The 18,459-nt window shown below is 40.4% G+C and overlaps 1 protein-coding gene across 1 annotated transcript in view; it reads left to right on the forward strand.

Annotated features, from left to right (window-relative positions):
• Positions 1-602: 602 nt before the first annotated feature.
• SKAP1 (src kinase associated phosphoprotein 1) overlaps positions 603-18,459 on the forward strand; it is a 277,591-nt gene continuing 259,734 nt past the window's right edge. The window contains exon 1 of the mRNA XM_082704834.1: positions 603-836. Coding sequence (XP_082560960.1) covers positions 791-836 — 46 coding nt within the window. The 5' untranslated portion in view covers positions 603-790. The remainder of the gene's footprint in view (positions 837-18,459) is intronic.

Genomic DNA, 18,459 nt, shown 5'->3' on the forward strand with positions numbered 1-18,459 from the left:
CTGCCTTTGTCAGCTGTTAGAGGGTAAAGGCTTGGTTCCCCTCTCCCTCGGCCTTCTCCCCAGGTTACCCCTTCCTTTCCTCACATCCTTTCAGCTTTTGTGAGGAAGGGACGCTCGCTGGCTCCCTGTATCCACGGCCCCTCGGCTTCTCCCCAATGTTGGTGGCTTCGTATTATTTATTGGGACGAACGGCCGTTCCTTTGAGCCAGCTGGTTTGCCGAAGAAGACAGTGAATGTTCTGTCCCGGTTTTCTGGGCGTGGACGTGCGAGATCGGGAACTGCCCGCTGCTGGGCTTGGCGGGGACGAATCTCCTCGGATTCCGCCTCTTCGCGCCCCATCTCGGGCACCACCGTGGCTGCTAAACCCGTCCCCGGAGGCCAACTGCCCCGTGCTGAGGACAGAAAGTGTCCCAGGAGATGAAGTTCCGTTGGGCCGCGTTTAGTCTTTTGTTCTGGTGCGGGGTTTGCCGGGGCGGGGCGGCGCGCCCCGCCCTCCAGTCCTCCCACCTGAGGGCGCCGCGGGAGTGGCGCGGGCACCCGCGCACAGGTGTTCCCCCCTCCCCACCGCCCGGGGCGCGCCCCCCGCCCGCCGCGCGCTCCACTTCCTGAGCGCGCCCCGGGCCCGCGGCCCCGCCCTGCGGCCAGGCCGGGCAGCCGCGGCAGCAGCGGCGGCGACAGAGGTACAGGTGCCTCCGCCAGACGACAGCCGCCTGCCAGCCCGCCGGCCCTGGCACCAGGCCTTCACGCCCCTCTCCCGCCTCACACACCGGCCTCCCCACCGCTCGGCCAAATGCAGGCCGTCGCCCTCCCCGAGGAGATCCGTTGGCTCATGGAAGGTAACGCCCTGGCCCAGCCCCAGGCCCCCCTCCCGGCCCCCTGGGAAGTCCCTCGGGAGCAGAGCTGGAGGCCCGACCCGGAGACGCCAGGGGCTCCCAAGACCGGCCTCACTTTGCAGCTCCATCACCCACCACCTTCTAGAACCTCAAGACTTCTAGAGCCTTCCACTCAGCACAGCCCGATTTCCACCCTGCCCTCCCAGGGTCCCACTCACTCCCCTCAGTTCCACATTTTCTTTTGCCTCGAGGCCTCGCCACCTTGCCATGTCACCTCAGGCCAGGTTCTTGGGGGCCCCTCCATGTCACCTTCCGTGGTCTGCGGCCCAACCCTTTCTCCTCCCGTCAGCCCCCGCGACTGTGAGGTTTCGCCTTCCTCCCTCCCCAGCCCCGAAGCCCCCCAGCTTCCTGCTCAGAGCTCCTGAGGCTCTCTGGGGGTTGCGAGGGGCATGTGGGATGCGGTGGGCCAAGGCCTGGGGCTTAGTGTGAGTTCTGTCCGCGCGGAAAGCCCGTGCCTCCCTTTGCCAACTGCAGACTTCTGGAGGTCTTGCTGTCCACCCAGGGAGGTGGATGCAGTAGTACGTTTCTAACTTTTCTAGAAATGCCCCATCTTGGTGTGTTTACCTTCAAACTGTCATGCCTAAGCAGTCCTCATAAGAGTTAAGGCCATTCTCAGCTACACTCCACAGATTCTTCCAACGCTAGAAAGAGACTTTTTGCTAATGGGCGATATGGCCTGCTCCTTTCACACTTTTTTTTCCAGCGAAAGTAACTTGCTCTCCTGTAACTGACCTTCCTGGAAGGACAGAGGCCTGGAATCCGTGCTTGCATACAGGTCCCAGGAGGAAACTACTCTGAATTAAGCCTTTTGGCTCCAAGTGACATTTTTGACACATATTTAACAGATGGCCTGCTTTGGGCAGGTCAGACTTTTGGCAAGGAGTATTTTTTTTTTTCCCTCGGTTTCTCTCAATTTAATTGGTTTTATATCTCCATTACCTTGTTATCTTGCTATAAATGCCTCCTAATCAAATATTTGGCAGTCCTTTTGATCTCTGTTTGTAGCACTGTTTCCATTCTGGATTGTTTCTATGTAAAAGCTGTCAACTAGGTATTTCTTCTGAGGTGAAGTTTCCAAAATCCACTTCACTTATGACCTGAATAAATCTAAACTTTCAGAGTAGAAAAGTATTTGTAGGGTAAAATAGCGACGTCTGGGTATCTGAGAAGAAGCATTCAAGTTGTTCCCTCTGCTGTTGGTTCAATATTGGATGTTGAAGGTAGAGAGAGGATGTAAGTGTGGTGGTTTCTGGGAGAGAAGGAACTGTGTCAAAAAGTGTAATTCTGCCCTTGCACTTAAAAATGTAAAGTAATCCTTTTTATTGGTATCTGTCATTTGATGAGAGAAAACCTATTTTACAAGCTTGTTAACCTGTACTTCTGTTTTGTGTGGAGCCTTAGTAGTAAATTCCTCTTTATTTTCAGAGGTTTGCAATGAAATCCACTCCTTTAACATTTTTGATGTGCTGTTCTTTATTGTTCAAAACTGACACTTTGGTAAACAACTCATTTCTGCACCTGCCACCTTCCTTTAGCTTAGATTATTTTCTTGTTAGCTGACTGTTTTTAATTGAAGTCTTCAGATCTCCTTCTAAAGCAGAACCTTTGTTTGCTGACAAGTAGAGCAGGGTATGAATGGAGATTAATTGCATGTCACATACTTCTGTGTCAAACTTGCTGTGTCTTAACAATCTCTGTTGGTGCTTGGGTCTTTAGAATCTACAGGGGAGTCTGAGATTAAATTTTAAGGAGCTTCATTGGTTAATGCATTTCTTTAAGGCTTTTTTTTTTTTTTTTAACAGTTTGCAATCATAATCTGAATCTGAAAGAGGGGAGGGAAGGTAAAGGGATTCCAACCAATAATTCTATTGAAAAATGTTTGAGGACTGTTTTTGAAAGGTTCGTGTAATCATAGCAGTACATTGGTTTTAGATTTTTTTTGTTTTTTTGTTTTTTGTTCTGTTTTTTTTTTTTTATGAAAGATTGTCTCTGCTGTAGACCAGCAGAATTATTCATTATACTACAAATAATTTGTGGATATTGGAAACCCATAATGGCTTTCAATTTATCATCTGTTGCTGTGGACTCTTTTCCCCACCACACACACTTTTTAAGGTTAACTGTTGACAATTAGAAAATATGTAGGTCCTGATCTCTATATTGTCACTCAGTGGAGAGAGTCACAGGGTGAGGGAGCTGCTACTTCAGGGCTGCCCACATGGCTGTGGGGGTGGAGTTTCCACAATGAATTACTACTTTCATAAACCAAGGCAGAAGCATTTGCACAGTGATTTAACGCTGGCCATCACAGCCATAATTTAAGCATTTATTTATTTATAACTACACGAGCATAAATGACAGGGACGTTTTTTGACATAATATGTGTGCTTTTAAAAATAAAATATGCAAAGCATTATGAAAGGTTTAAACCAAAATTTTGCATAATGAAGAAGGGAACAGAAATGTTGAAGGTCTAAAACTAATTTTGTTTAAGGAGAAAATTTTAAATATTTGAAAATGTTTCATTTGACCCAGAAACTTTCTGGGAATCCGTGTTACTGAAATTAAAGGACATGAAGTGTATGTACAAGGATCCATCTTAACTGTCCATGTGTTGGGAAAGGCGGCGTGATGGTATGAATGAATTATCCATCTTTTGGAATATTTCACAGTCATTAAAAAGAATGTGAAGGATCTATATATAGTGGCTTGGAAAGTGTCCATATTTTTAAGACTAATAATATATACAATCCATTTTTAAATTTTATTTTTATTTATTTATTTGACAGACAGAGATCACAAGTAGGCAAAGAGAGAGAGAGAGAGAGAGAGAGAGAGAGAAGCAGGCTCCCTGCTGAGCAGAGAGCCCGATGTGGGGCCCAATCCCAGGACCCTGGGATCATGACCTGAGCCAAAGGCAGAGGCTTTAACCCACTGAGCCACGCAGGGCAGGCACCCCTATAATCCATTTTTATTTGAAAACAAAAAAGTGAACCAACCCCTCTCTCCCATATATTATATATGTATTTTTGTAAGCCTAGGAAGAAGTAAGAATATACACCTAGCTGTTAATGTTGGTTTCTTTGGGAGGGGAATGAGAGGGTGGGGGAAACAGATTATCACTTTTATTTCATACATCTTCATGTTGTGACATTGACCATGCATTACTTTTGTTAATCAGATGAACAACCAGTAGAGTTATTTAAAAGAAAACAGAACAACACAAAAGACAGATAGAAGCTTGGAAAGGTCATAGTGGTCAGAGTGCTAAAGGAAATACTGTTAACTTAATATGGTTAAGGTTATGATTATGTTTTCCCCTTGTTAGCTCGGGGTGGGGGTGGGGTATGTGTGTATAGGAGGTGGGGATTTTTTTTTTTTTAATGCTTTCTTGGATTTTTGGCAAATGTTAAAGCAGCGTAACTTAGGAATAGTTAAAGTAGAGTAACTCAGGAAACAGCTTTCTCAGATAGACTCTGTCAAGCTCTCTTCTAGAAATAGTAACTAGTCCATATCAGCAAATAAGTACCTTACAGATAAGTAAAATGAAAGGTGTTTACTGCCTTATTGAAAGAGGAGGAAATATTCAGGTCTGTTTTCAAATTATCAGGCTTCAGATGTAGAAGTTATCTTTTTGTTCTTGTTTTGTGATAACCATACTAAAAAAAAAAAAAAAAAAACAATGGAGTGCTGGCAGTTTGCTTAATCTTTGTTCCACAGATACAAACATAATCAGTTTCTTCCTTGTCTTTGTATCCCTGTTTGTGAAGTCAGAAGCACAAGAGGCAAATGTGAAGGAGGTAGAATGTATATTTCTTCAGTTCACAATGTGCTGTGTGTGATGGAATGGGAAGTACTGATTTTACCCTAATGGCTAATAAGTCCCACCTGCCTCCAAGGTACCTAACTCCTTCGGGGAATATGGAGTAAAGCCAAAACAACATCCACATCCAGGCTGCATTGTAGCAATTGCTGTGTTAACATTAATTCTGATACGCCTATGGTTACTTATTTTTAAACTTCCTTGGAAAGAAGCAGTCATTAATCACATCCTTCTAGATTGTTCTCCAGATTTGTATTGGTCGGTGCAGCCAACCATAAAATCCTTTTCAATATAGTAAAATTCCAACTCTGTGCAACTCACAGGAGTGAGCTGCTCTGGAGAGCTGAGGATATTCTCTTTAAGTGCTCTGACTTTTTATCATAAATATTTGTGATCAGTCTTTTTCTTTTTTCTTTCTTTCTTTTCTTTTCTTTTTTTTTTTTTTTTAAGATTTTATTTATTTATTTGTCAGAGAGAGAGCACAAGCAGGCAGAATGGCAGGCAGAGACAGAGAGAGAAGCAGGCTCCCTGCTGGACAAGGAGCCCCATATGCAACTCAATCCCGGGACCCTGAGATCATGACCTGAGCTGAAGGCAGCGGGTTAACTGACTGAGCCACCCAGGTGTCCCTGTGATCAATCTTTTTCTAAAACGTATTAGGAATTTTTCTCACTTCCTCAACCAACCAGTCTGTGTTCAAAGGGACTGGCCTTTGAACAATTTAACATTAGAGTTGTTACGGTGAATGTGGGTTATCATATTTGTGGAAATATTTTGAGTTGTTTAGGGATGATTCTGCCATAATTGTCCCAGTACTGCTTTGTGAATGTCAATATGTTTTGTATTTTTATTTTTGTCAATATTTTCCTACTGTGAGGCTAGGCCTATCACTTTATACCACTTGCAGCGTGTCTGTAACAGTGCTACTAGAACATCAGGTAATCAAGCTTGCTGGGACTGATAATGTGTAAAAGAAGGTTTGAAGGGCTCCTTTGATGAACACAGTACCCTGACTTTTAGGTGTGGAATTCGTGACATGCATTTTGGCTGTTAAGAGTCTCTTTTTGCTTAATTTGTGGTACTGGATCGTCTTCAAACTAGGTGATGCTATCAAAAGGTGAGATATAACCATACTTTTTGTTTTTTATGTTAAAAATATTTCTGATTATTAAAGTAATAATGCTCATTGTAGAAAACTTAGAAAATACACCATGATAACATGGTCACCCATGGTCAAAAACTGTTAAATTTCCATGTATTTCTTTCAGTTCTTAGTGTATGTACATACTTTAAAAGTTGGGACATAAATTGTGTGGGTCGTTTCATATACGGATGTTTCCACTTACAGCCTCTCAGTTGCTAAGGTCTCCTGAGCATTTTCTCAGATCATTATTTTTTTTTTTCTTCCTGGTGATTTAGAAGTTATACATTCAGGTTTTATTCCACTGGTAGTTTTCCCGTTATGGCTTTAAAAAAAAAAAAAAGTGCACCATGTCTCTTTGATTTGGCAAAATTAAGTATGAAAGGGTGTCTTTTGACTCTTTCTTTTAGTGTGAAGTGTGAAATTGCTATCATCTGAGATTTTAAGTAATCTCTATATCCAGCGTGAGCCTCGAACTCACACCCGGACAGGTGCTTCAGGTTCAGAGAATTGTTCATGAGACTTCAGACTCAGAGAATTGTTCACATGTTAGTATGTATATTACATTACAATAATTATTTTTGATATTTGTGTAATATTTTAAAACCATAGCTATAATGCCATTTTCCCCCTTTAATTTGCTCATTGCTTACTTTTGTTTGGCACCATGGCTTTTTTATTCATGAACTTTTAATTTTATCTCTTAGATATTTAGACTGGGCTGATATGCTAGCCACTAGCCAAGGTGGCTATTTAAGTTAAGTAAAACAAAAAATTTGCTTCCTCAGCTGCAGTAGCTACATTTCAGCTACTCAGTATCCATCCTGACTACTAGATTGGACAGTGCATAAAACTCTAGTAGATGATGATTTAGAATATAATCCTGAGTGAATTTCTCAAAGAGGGTTCTCTGATACTCTTCTTACTGATCCCCTGCGTGTCTGAGAATGTGTCAGTCTAGTTTCATATAAATTTAGGTTTGGGCATAAAATTCTGGGATTACCCTCTGCCCATTCCTTCCTCTTCCTAAGTCACCCTCTAGAAGTGACCCATTGTCTTCTGGTCTTTAGTTTTTGTTTTGTTTTGTTTTGTTTTTTTAAATATTTTATTTATTTATCAGAGAGAGAGGGGGAGAGAGCGAGCACAGGCAGACAGAATGGCAGGCAGAGGGAGAAGCAGGCTCCCTGCTGAGCAAGGAGCCCGATGTGGGACTGGTCTTTAGTTTTGTGGAGGAGAATTCTGATGTCAGCCTGATGTCTTTCTTTTACAGCCCATTCCTTCCACCTTCTGCCTGGATGTTTACAAGATACTGTTCTTTGCTCTCTGAAATGTCACTAGATAGTGTCAAGGTCTTAGGCTTTTTAATAATTTTGCTCAGTTTGTAATGAACCCGCTTGATCTATAGACTCAGGTCTTTCTTAAACTTGGGAAAGTTTTCTATTATCACTACTTCTGCTCCATTTGCTTTATTTTGTCACACGGGGGTTTTCATTATGCATTTATTAGATCCCAATCCACCCTACTATTTCACCTCTTCTGTTTTATCTGTCACTGACTTCATTATGATTATAAATTCAGCATTCATTTTGTTTTAATTTCCCTGCATTTTTTCCTTACTACTCACTGTTTCCTTTTCATTACATCTGCAAAGCTCTAACTTGTAGATATAGTGGCTCTTTATATATTTTTGAGACTATGAATTAGAAATTTTCTATATATTTCTTTAATAATAAATCTACTTCAGAGGGAGGCATTTTTCTAGTTGTTCAAGATGGTCTTTTTCTTTGATCTTTAGTGTCTTCTCATAGGTCCTGTATGGTTTTTTTGTGTTCAGTTGGCCTAGATTCAAATCCTGACTCTGCCACCTTCTTGCTACCTGTTTGACTTCAGGTCTCAGTTTCCTCATCTGTAAAATAGGGATAATAATAGTACCTATCTCATAGAATTTACATGAGGAATAAAGGAATGAATATTTGAGAAGAACTTAAATAGCATCTGGCTTATATTATACATCATATAAATATTTGGTAAAATTTTTGAAAATTACTTTCTTTGAGAAAGTCTTACCAGTTTTTTTGTTGTTGTTGTTTAGTTTGTTTTGTTTTGTTTGCATTTGCCTCTTCATAGGAAAGCTTCCAGACATGGCGTTTTACTATGTTGGTGATTTCCCTTTGCTTCTCTAAATTAGGGGAAATTTGTAGGGTTTCTTTCAGAGTCTCCTCGCTTTCCCTTTTTCCCTTAGATTAGAGTCCTGTAATCATTCTGTGAGAGACTTTATGGAAGAAGCATAGAGGAAATTTGTTTCATTACTAACTCAGGAAAAATATGGGTTCCTTATCTTGTTATAGAATGCTGTGTCTGTATGTATTCGTGTGTAAGCTTGCAAAATAGCCCTTTTACTTTAATCCTCCATTGAAAAAAAATGAAAGGTTTACTCTTCCTCTTCTTCTTCTTCTTCTTCTTTTAAAGATTTTATTTATTTATTTTACAGAGACACAGTGAGAGAGGAAACACAAGCATGGGGAGTGGAAGAGGGAGAAGGAGTCTTCCCTCTGAACAGGGAACCCCATGTGGAGCCTCATCCCAGGATCCTGGGATCATCATCTGAGCTGAAGGCAGATGCTCAACAACTGAGCCACCCAGGCACCTCCCTTCTTGTTTTTTAATATATATATTTTGGGGGGCACCTGGGTGGCTGAGTTGGTTAAGTGTCTGCCTTCTGCTCACATCATGATCTTTCAGGGTCCTGAGATCGAGCCCCATGTCAGGCTCACCACTCACTGGGGAGTCTGCTTCACCCTCCCCACACCACTCATGCTCCTTTCTCAAATAAATAATTAAAATCTTTAAAAAAATAAAATATATATCTTTTAATTGTAGAAATATTTGAACCTCATTGTGGGTATACCCTAGATATTAGGTGGGTTGCTCAGACCTTTTGAACGCTAGGCATGATTTATTCCTCCTGCAAGCGCAAACATCTCCTAAAAATCTTAATATTTCTCAAGGAGCATGCATTCTCAGGGTTGGTTGCCTTCCCTTCCAGGGTCTTAGCAGCCCTGAGTCATATAGGCATAAACTTGTGGATCCCAACTCAGGTGATTTTATCTCTCAGGAGACTTTTGGCAACACACGAATACATTTTTTGGGGGCGGGGGAAGGTCACAACTGGGGAGGATGCTGCTGGCATCTAGTGGGTAGAAGCCAGGCATGCTGCTAAACTTCCTACAATGCATAGGACAGCCCCCACAACGAAAGAATTATACAACCCTAAATGTCAGTAGTGTCAGAATGAGAAACCCTTCCCTAGACATATCCTTTTCCTCAGTTTCCACAAAAGCCTACCTGTGAAGCCCTAGTGACAGTAGATGACATCGCTGGAGATTTAGGCATTGCTGGGAGAGGGAGGAGAGGTTTACATAGCAGTAATGCAAGTTATTTCAATTTGAATAGGAGGCATCCCTATTCCTAAACCCTTTTGCCATCCCAGTCCTCAGAGACTGCTCTGAGGTGGTTCTCACCCTTATACCTTCTCACAGGCACCTTCTCCCTTTATCCTATCTGGAGCAAAATCAAAAAAATAAAAACAGAAACCCCCCAACCTTTGCCATCTGAAAAGATAGTTTAGCTATCTGTTTAGTTTTCAGACTCCCACAACACCCACACACAGGGATACAAGTTATTTTTCCAAATGGTGAAAGTTCTGTAAGAGGAATTCTGGAGCCTGCTATTAAGATAATAACATTTTTACCTCATTATATGAGTGTAATACTTAAATAATTTTCAATCACTTTACATATTAGAAAAATAAGGTAAGTTTCAAGTTTTTCCATCATCTGAGAATCTTAACATATTGACATAACTATCATAGATCTAATTTTTTCATGTTATAAGCCATTACACCCTACAGAAATCCTATAATTTCTGCTACATTTATTCATATTTATTTCCCCTGTGTTTCCAAGTTCATTGCTTGCTTTTCTGGTTTGTCAGTGCTGCATTATAGACTAGGTGATTATAACAGATGGCTTTTCTAGTTTGGAGAAGTGAGTTCCACTGTTTAAATTTTATATCCAGCTTTTACGTGGAAGATGGGACAGATGTGGGCTCAGGAAAAAAGTGGTCTTAGCATCCAGAGAGCAAGCTTTCCTGAAGGCCGATGGGCTTGATGAAATCATTTATGAGTCACTTAAATTCTCATTTAGGATCTCCTCCTAACATTGTTAACATTCTAATATTAGGATGTTACAGGGAAATAAGGTTTTTATTCACCTAATAGGAGCTTTGCTAAAATGTGCCCAGTGACACATATATACACTTAGTAAAAACAATATAGAACAACAGTAGGGTTGAGTTGAAATTAGTGAAGTCAGTATGCCTTCTGAATCAAGTATGTGAAGTACGCTGTGGTATTTAGCTACTAAAAATATCTTTTTATTTGTTTTATGTTTGTTTTGTTTTGTTTTGTTTTGTTTTTAAAAATTTTATTTATTTGTTAGAAAGAGAGAGCGAGTGAGCACAGGCAGACAGAATGGCAGGGAGAGGCAGAGGGAGAAGCAGGCTCCCTGCCAAGCAAGGAGCCCGATGTGGGACTCGATCCCAGGATGCTGGGATCATGACCGGAGCCGAAGGCAGCTGCTTAACCAACTGAGCCACCCAGCCATCCCTACTTTATGCTGTTTTTACCGAATACATATACTGCCAGGAAAATGCTTAATCATTAATATACAGCTCAGTGAATCTTCACAAAGAGAACACATCCCCTAAACAATGGGAAGACTTTGTTTACCAAAACTTCCAGAGACACCCCCCCCTGCCCGTGCCCTTCAGTAGCGACTCACATCTACAGGCAAGCACTTCTCTGATTTCTAACAGCAAAGTTCAGTTTTGCTTACTCAGTCACATAATACCTTCTCATGTCTCTGACTCTTTTGCATAACATTTGCTCAACATATGCAGAAAATATCTCTTAACTGAACTGTAACAAACATTAAGATCATACTGCCTTTGGGGTGCCTAGGTGGCTCAGTCGGTTGAGCGTCCAGCTCTTGGTTTGGGCTCAGGTCATGATGTCAGTGTCATGAAATCAAGCCTCAAGTTGGGCTCCACACTCAGCATGAAGTCTGCTTGATATTCTCTCTTTCCTTCTCCCTGCTCTCACGCTCTCTCTCTCTCAAATAAATAAGTAAATAAAATCTTTAAAAAAAATCACACTGCCTTTAAAATAATTTTTCCTTTCTGATAACTTATTATATGAGCCTCTTCATCCCTCAATCCTTCCATCGGTTCCTCCCTCCCTCCTTTTCGTCCTTCCTTTCCTGTACATTATTAAGGTATGATTGCACTAATCTTTTTTTTTTTTTAAGATTTATTTATTTATCTGACAGACAGAGATCACAAATAGGCAGAGAGGCAGGCAGAGAGAGAGGGGGAAGCAGGCTTCCTGCCAAGTGGAGAGCCCGATTCAGCGCTTGATCCCAGGACCCTGGGATCATGACCTGAACCGAAGGCAGAGGCTTTAACCCACTGAGCCACTGAGGCGCTCTGATTGCACTAATCTTAAGTGTTACAACTGGATGACTTCAGTATAGGTATACACCTGTGTGACTACCAGCCAGATTAAAATATAAACATTGCCATCACCCACCCTGGAACATTTCCTTTCCAGTCAGTAGCCCTCCCCACAGGCAACTGCTGTTCAGACATATCATCACGGACAAGTTTTGCTGTTCTGGACCTTATAAATCAGTATGATCTCCTTTGTGTCTGTCTTCAACATCGTATTTTTATGATATATTCATGTAAATTGTAATGCAAGTTTTAAAATAAGTTCTAAACAACCTGGAAGTCATTTTCCCCCACTATGTTACTTTTCTTTAACTGGTATGAAAATAGACAAGATTTCCATGAAGGCTTCCATCATTGGGGTAGGAAAATGAAACACTGAAGTATTAGAGGTTTAATTTAATTTTTTATTTTTTTAATTAACATATAATGTATTATTAGCCCCAGGGATACAGGTCTGTGAATCACCAGGTTTAAACATTTCACAGCACTCACCATAGCACGTACCTTCCCCAATGTCCATGACCCAACCACCCTCTCCCTAGCCCTCTCCCTCCACTCCGGCAACCCTCAGTTTGTTTTGTGAGATTAAGAGTTAGAGGTTTAATTTTAGGGAGACATTTAAGAGTATCAGTTCTATCCTATCCTTTTTGCAAAGTAGTATTCCATTGTGTGAATATTTCATAATTTATCCATTTTTCTGCTGATGGACATCAAGTTTCTCAGTTTGGGGGCTATTATGATTACAGCTACTATGAGCCTTTTTATATAACTTGTTTTATGAACATAAGCTCTCATTTCTCTCAGATAAATATCTAGGAATAGAATTACTGGTCATAGAGTAGGTATATGTCTGATATTATTAGAAACTCCAGTTTCCCAAAGTGATTACACTTATTTTACACTCCTTCCAGCAGTGTATGAGAGTTCTCAGGGATATATTTTTATTGTGGAATGTTTGCATCACATAGAAATATAGAGACTATTGATTTCTTTAAAAACATAGTAGTGGTATATACTTTCCCATGGGAATCTATCTATCCATGCATGTATATAAATTGCCACATGGTGTTTCAAAATTTTTTAAATTATTCTATTGATGGATGTTTAGGTTGTTTCCAATATTTTTATATTTCCACAATGCTGTAGAACATATCTGTATATGCATCTTTGTGTACACGTGTAAATATTTCTGTTGGATAAATTTTTAGATACTCGAATGAAGATTGCAAACATGTTAATCCTAGAATTTTAGTTTGCCACTAGTTAAAACTTAATCTAAAGTATTTTCTGGTTTTAGTTTCTGGTTTTTGTTCTGTCTGTGCTGTGAGTATACAGGTATTGTCATTCCCCTCCACCCACCCCCCAACAGGAGGTAGAAGGAAAATTAAAAATGTAAACACCACACACCTCTTGGGTCATAGAGCAGAAACAATCAGCAGGTTGAAGCAAACCACAACCAGAACATGCTGATAATTTCTCTATTGTATGCTGACAACTTCCTGCAAGTCTAAACAAAGCTGTTGGGTATGATTTTAGCCGTGCCAATAAATTCACCTCTTAACAAAGGGCAAAAATATATGCCTTAAGGATTGTGGTGAAATGCCAGATCAAAAATGTAACACAAGGTTTAAGATACGTGCTAAACAAAAAAATAAAATAAAATAAAATATGTGCTAAACAAACCGAAAGTCATTTTTCTCCCATTAAGTTACTTTTATTTAATTGGTATGAAAATAGACAAGGTTTCCACGAAGGCTTCCATTATTAGGGTAGGAAAATGAAACACTGAAATTTTAGGGTTTAATTTTAGTGAGACATTTAAGAGTGACTGCAGAAATCCGAATGGTCTGGTATGTTCAATGTACCTCTGACAGGGAGTCAGGAATTTTTGTTCGTTTCTACCAGAAGCTGTAATGAGACTTGTAGAAGTTGGATTAGCAACCAGGCTGGTTTATTCTATAAAATGGGAATATGTAACTTAAAGGAATAATTGTGATATTTAATTTAATGTAAAGAATACCCAGAGATCTTAGTAGTAAAAAATGTGACCCATAAGATATCACTGTTTTCCAAATAAACAAAAGAGTAACCTTGTAAATGGACAAGGTCAGATATTTGGGAGAATGTCAGAAACTTTTGCCTGTCTACAAAATCTAGTGATTTTGAATGCATCCTGCCAAGAATCTTTTCAGCTGGCCTTAGATCATGTGGCAGTTTTTCCAAGGGGTGTGAGGATCATTTTATGTCTACAGTGTTCCATATACCCTTTGTTCTCTTGTCCTTCTGTCTTTTTCTTTTCCCTATTTTCTTTTCCTACTCTGACTTGCAGGAGTAGAGATAAGTGGCCTGGAAGCTGAGAGAATCTGTGTTTTAGGGCACCTATGAATTATAAAAGGAAGATATGTCTTTGCCAGAGCTGGGTTTACCTTATAAATAGGGGACTCAAAATCATCATATATTACTTTTAGTACAAAATACTGTATATTGCTATAAGCCTGTCTTTCAGAGTAATCTTTCACCACTGTTCCACTCACCTGTAACCTTTAGTTCTGCCATCTAAGTTGAAATTCTTTGAGTCTCTCCAGCTGAACTGAGATCTGTCACCTCAGGACCTTTGCACATGTTCCCATGTTTGTGCCATTTTTTTCCCTAGTTCCATGAACTCTACACTTGCCCCTACCTACAACATACATTCTTGGCCTACTAATTTGGGAGTTTCAGATAAAAGGTGTTGTGAGCAAAACCCCTGCGTTCCGCCAGGAGGTCGCAACGTGTAAAGAAGAGATAGAGAGATGGATATGATGTAACTCACTTGATCTTTATTGGGACGAGGTCCGCACCACTATCGTGGTCCGGTCACGGTCCGCTGACGTTGTCACAGAGAAGGAGATGTCGCCTCACAATCTAGACAGAGAGGTCACCGCAGAAGTTGAGACTGAGAACCAGCGAGTGGTTGGCAATGAAACTGTTGGGGCGTCGGTAGCACCAGTGATGAGGTCCTCCCGACAGGGAACTCGCTTCACCTCAGTCCAACCCGATGCCTCTTTATATACTGTGCTAAGTCTCCTTCATAAACATATTACATCACTTATTTTTCTTATGCTTACACACCAAAAACATACACACGTCGTAAACATGTTTTGGTCTACGATATTTCGCACAAGTTAAAATATTTACAACTTGTTACTCCGTGCTAATCTTATCACTACACGCATATGGTCTAGGCTTACTTGCTATGTGGTTAGTTTGCAATTTGTTCCTGTTTTTCATTTAGTAGGGGTTCGCACTTACTACATATTATTTATTTACTTATTTATTCATTTATTTATTACACTTTATTAAAGGTTCGTACTCACTACAAAAGGTCAGTTCTCTAACAGTCTCTCTGGACTTACTTTCCTCTCTAGACAAGGTACCTCTACCATGGGCCTGTGCCTCCTTTACTTTTCTTATCAAAACTCCCATCACAATGTATTTTAATAGCTTATTTAAGCCTATATTCTTTTTTTAAAAGACTTTATTTATTTATTTGACACGCAGAGAGAAAGAGATCACAAGCAGGCAGAGAGGCAAGCAGAGAGAGAGGAGGAAGCAGGCTCCCTGCTGAGCATAGAGCCTGATGTGAGGCTCGATCCCAGGATCCTGAGATCATGACCTGAGCCGAAAGCAGAGGCTTAACCCACTGAGCCACACAGGCGTCCCTTAAGCCTGTATTCTTTGCTAGACTGTAAACTCTTACAGTAGAGCTTAGGTCTATCTTACTCACTTTTTTCAATATTTAGCTTATATTAAGTACTCCATAAATATTTGGTGAAGAACGAAGACATTTAGGGAAAAGTGGTATTGTTGATGGTATGTTTCTGATTTTGTCTTTTCTTTTTGATTTCTCTTTGAACACCATGTGGTTCATATTGCTCACTTACCAGCTGCAGGTAATGATGTGCAGATCCTGTAACACGGAGTATTCTGTATGGTGAGAGCTGTGGTGTCAGAGGTGCCTCAGGAATGTTCTTACACATCAGTGTTTCTCACACTGGGCTTTGCAATTGCAGGAGCCTAAGGCATCCTATTGTGGCAGGATGTGATGTTTACAGAAGAGTTCTTGTTTGTAAAAGGTTGATTGCTTAACAGAAGACCTACCGATAGCTTGGTGAGCTCAGTTAAATATGGAAAGTGATATGTTGAGGGACCTTTTGAAATGTCTTTCCTGTTCAGTGGTGGGTGGTATGTTTCTGAGCAGGGTTGCTCAGGCACCTTCGGGTCATAATCTCTATAAACAGCAGCATCTTCTGAATGGAAAGATAAATGTATTATATACTGAGCGTAATTTTCTTTCCTCAGTATCTTTATCAAGTTGTGATGCCAGGGTTATGCTGGCTTCATGAAATGAGTAGGCGAGTGTGTATAACACTCGATATATAATTCCTCATATAGCCCTTGCCATATATATATATATATATATATATACACACACACACACACACACACACACACACATATATGTATATATATATGTATGTATGTAGTTATGCCCCAATAATGGGTCTGTGATTAAAGGAGCGAGACTGATATAAAGCGAAGGTCAAGCAAAGCTTTATTTCGCTCCAAGCATCAAGAATTTAACCAAACGTTCGTGGACGCACCTCTTACAAGAGAGGGCGACCCTTCTCTGTTTCACAGACCAGCTTTTAAGGGCAAAGGCCATGCGGTCGGGCCTGGTCACGCACAGGTGGCCAATGAGATTGTAACACACACAGGAAACTCCACAGTGATGCTAGGTGACCAATTGAGTTACAATTTACCCTAGTAGACATTTGAACCAGCCTATTACACCTTGATTGGGATTGGCGTCCAAAGGGCGGGGCCCATACTCCTTGGTAACCAGGGAGACAGTATGCATCCCCCCACTGATCAGATATCTCCATCTGGCCTGACCCACCCTTGTATCTGAGCTTTGTTACCTGAAGCTGGTTTCCAGGACTTGTCTCCAAGTAAATCCCCCGGGGGAAGGGGAGCAAGGACAGTTTCTAAATAGGTCCATATATGTATATATGTTTTAAGATTTTATTTATTTATTTGACAGAGACAGAGATCACAAATAGGCAGAGAGGCAGGCAGAGAGAAAGGAGGAAGCAGGCTCCCTGCTGAGTAGAGAGCCTGATGCTGGTCTCAATCCCAGGACGCTGGGATCATGACCTGAGCCGAAGGCAGAGGCTTTAAGCCACTGAGCCACCCAGGCGCCCCTATATTTTTCTTATTTATGCACTTGTTCATCTAATAACATGTGGATGTAAATTTTGATATAATTTTTAAAAAGATTTTATTTATTTATTTGACACAGAGAAAGAGAGAGAGAGAGAGAGTACACAAGCAGGGGGAACAGTAGGCAGAGGAGTGAGAGGGAGAAACAGGCTTTCTGCCCAGTGGGGAGCCCAGTGCAGCTTGATCCCAGGACCCTGGGATCATGGCCTGAGCTGTAGGCAGACCCTCAATGGACTGAGCCACCCAGGTGTCCCTAGACCTGATTTTTTAAAAATAGATGAGACAGACTGTGGAGGTTGTCTTTGTGTTATTTTATTCCTGAGTGCATGATACTTGCAGTGAAGGAATGGGTATTTAAATTAACATGTGAGCCCTTAAAGCATTTGGAAAGGAAGCCTGTCAAAAAAGTAATTTGAAGTGAGACTTAAAAAGTAAAATCATAATAAAAATGTCAAGCTTTTCTTAGTGATATTGTTGAGGGATGATTATATCCTGTTGATGCCCTTTTAACAATTTTAGTATGTAGAAATATAATTACATAGGATATTTTACTTCTAAGTATATAATAAAGAGGGTAAGTACAAAATATGATGTAATTATCATATAATTAATGATATAATTATATAATATGATAATATAATATATAATATATATAATATAATAATGATAATATTATACAATATGATATAATTAATCCTTGAACAACATGTTCAACCTTTTTGCCCTACCACCCTTTTTGCCCCTCCTCCCACAGTTAAAAATCCTCGTATAACTTTTGACTCCCCCCCGCCAAAGTTAACTACTAGTAGCCTACTGTTGACAGATCCTTTCCCTTAACATAGACAGTTGATTAAAACAAAGTTTGTATGTTACATGCATTATATACTGTAGTTTTACAATAAAATAGGCTAGAAAAAATAAAAGTTGTTAAAGAATCATAAGGAAAATGTATTTATCATACCATACTATATTTATGAAAAAAAATCTGCGTATAAGTGGACCAGTGTAGTTCAAAGCCATGTTGTTCAAAGGTCAACTGTATATATTTATCATCTGTAGGAATAAAGTATGCACTGTAACTACCTGTTTTCCATAGGATCTCCCTCATTCCCTGCTTTCTGTCTGCCCAGGTCGCCTCATCTCCTGCGCACAACTAGGAACCAGTTTAGCCCACTACCACTAAGTGAAATGCAGTTGAAACAACAAAAATTGAGGTCTATAGACCCAAAATATGAGTGATACTACTTTATGCTTACTTAGTGACTTTTATTTTACTTATTTTTTCATACTCTGAAACACATATTTTAGGATATTTAGAAAACAGGAAAATATGAAGAAGGTGATAAAAGTGGGTTGTAATTCTACTATCTAGAGATGATCGTTGTTCCTATTTTGGTGTTTATCATAGCCCCTGACTGGCCTATAGGAAGGATTCAATACATATTGAGTTGCTAAATGAATTTTTTAAGGAGATTTATTTGTTTACTTTAGGGGCACCTGGGTGGCTCAGTTGGTTAAGGCTCTGACACTTGATTTTGGCTCTCATCATGATCTCAGGGTGGTGGGATCAAGCCTTGTATTGGGTTCTGTGCTTGGTGTGGAGTCTGCTTGAGATTCTCCCTCTCTACCTCCAACCTTTACCCTGCTCAAATGTGCACTCTAAATAAATAAATACATCGTACTAATAATTCGTTAAAGATTTATTTATTTATTTGAGAGAGAGAGTGTGAGCTGAGTAGGGGGAGGGGCAGTGTGGAGCCTGACATGGGGCT

Source organism: Mustela nivalis, assembly GCF_964662115.1.
Source record: "Mustela nivalis genome assembly, chromosome: 17".
Classification (NCBI taxonomy): Eukaryota; Metazoa; Chordata; class Mammalia; order Carnivora; family Mustelidae; genus Mustela; species Mustela nivalis.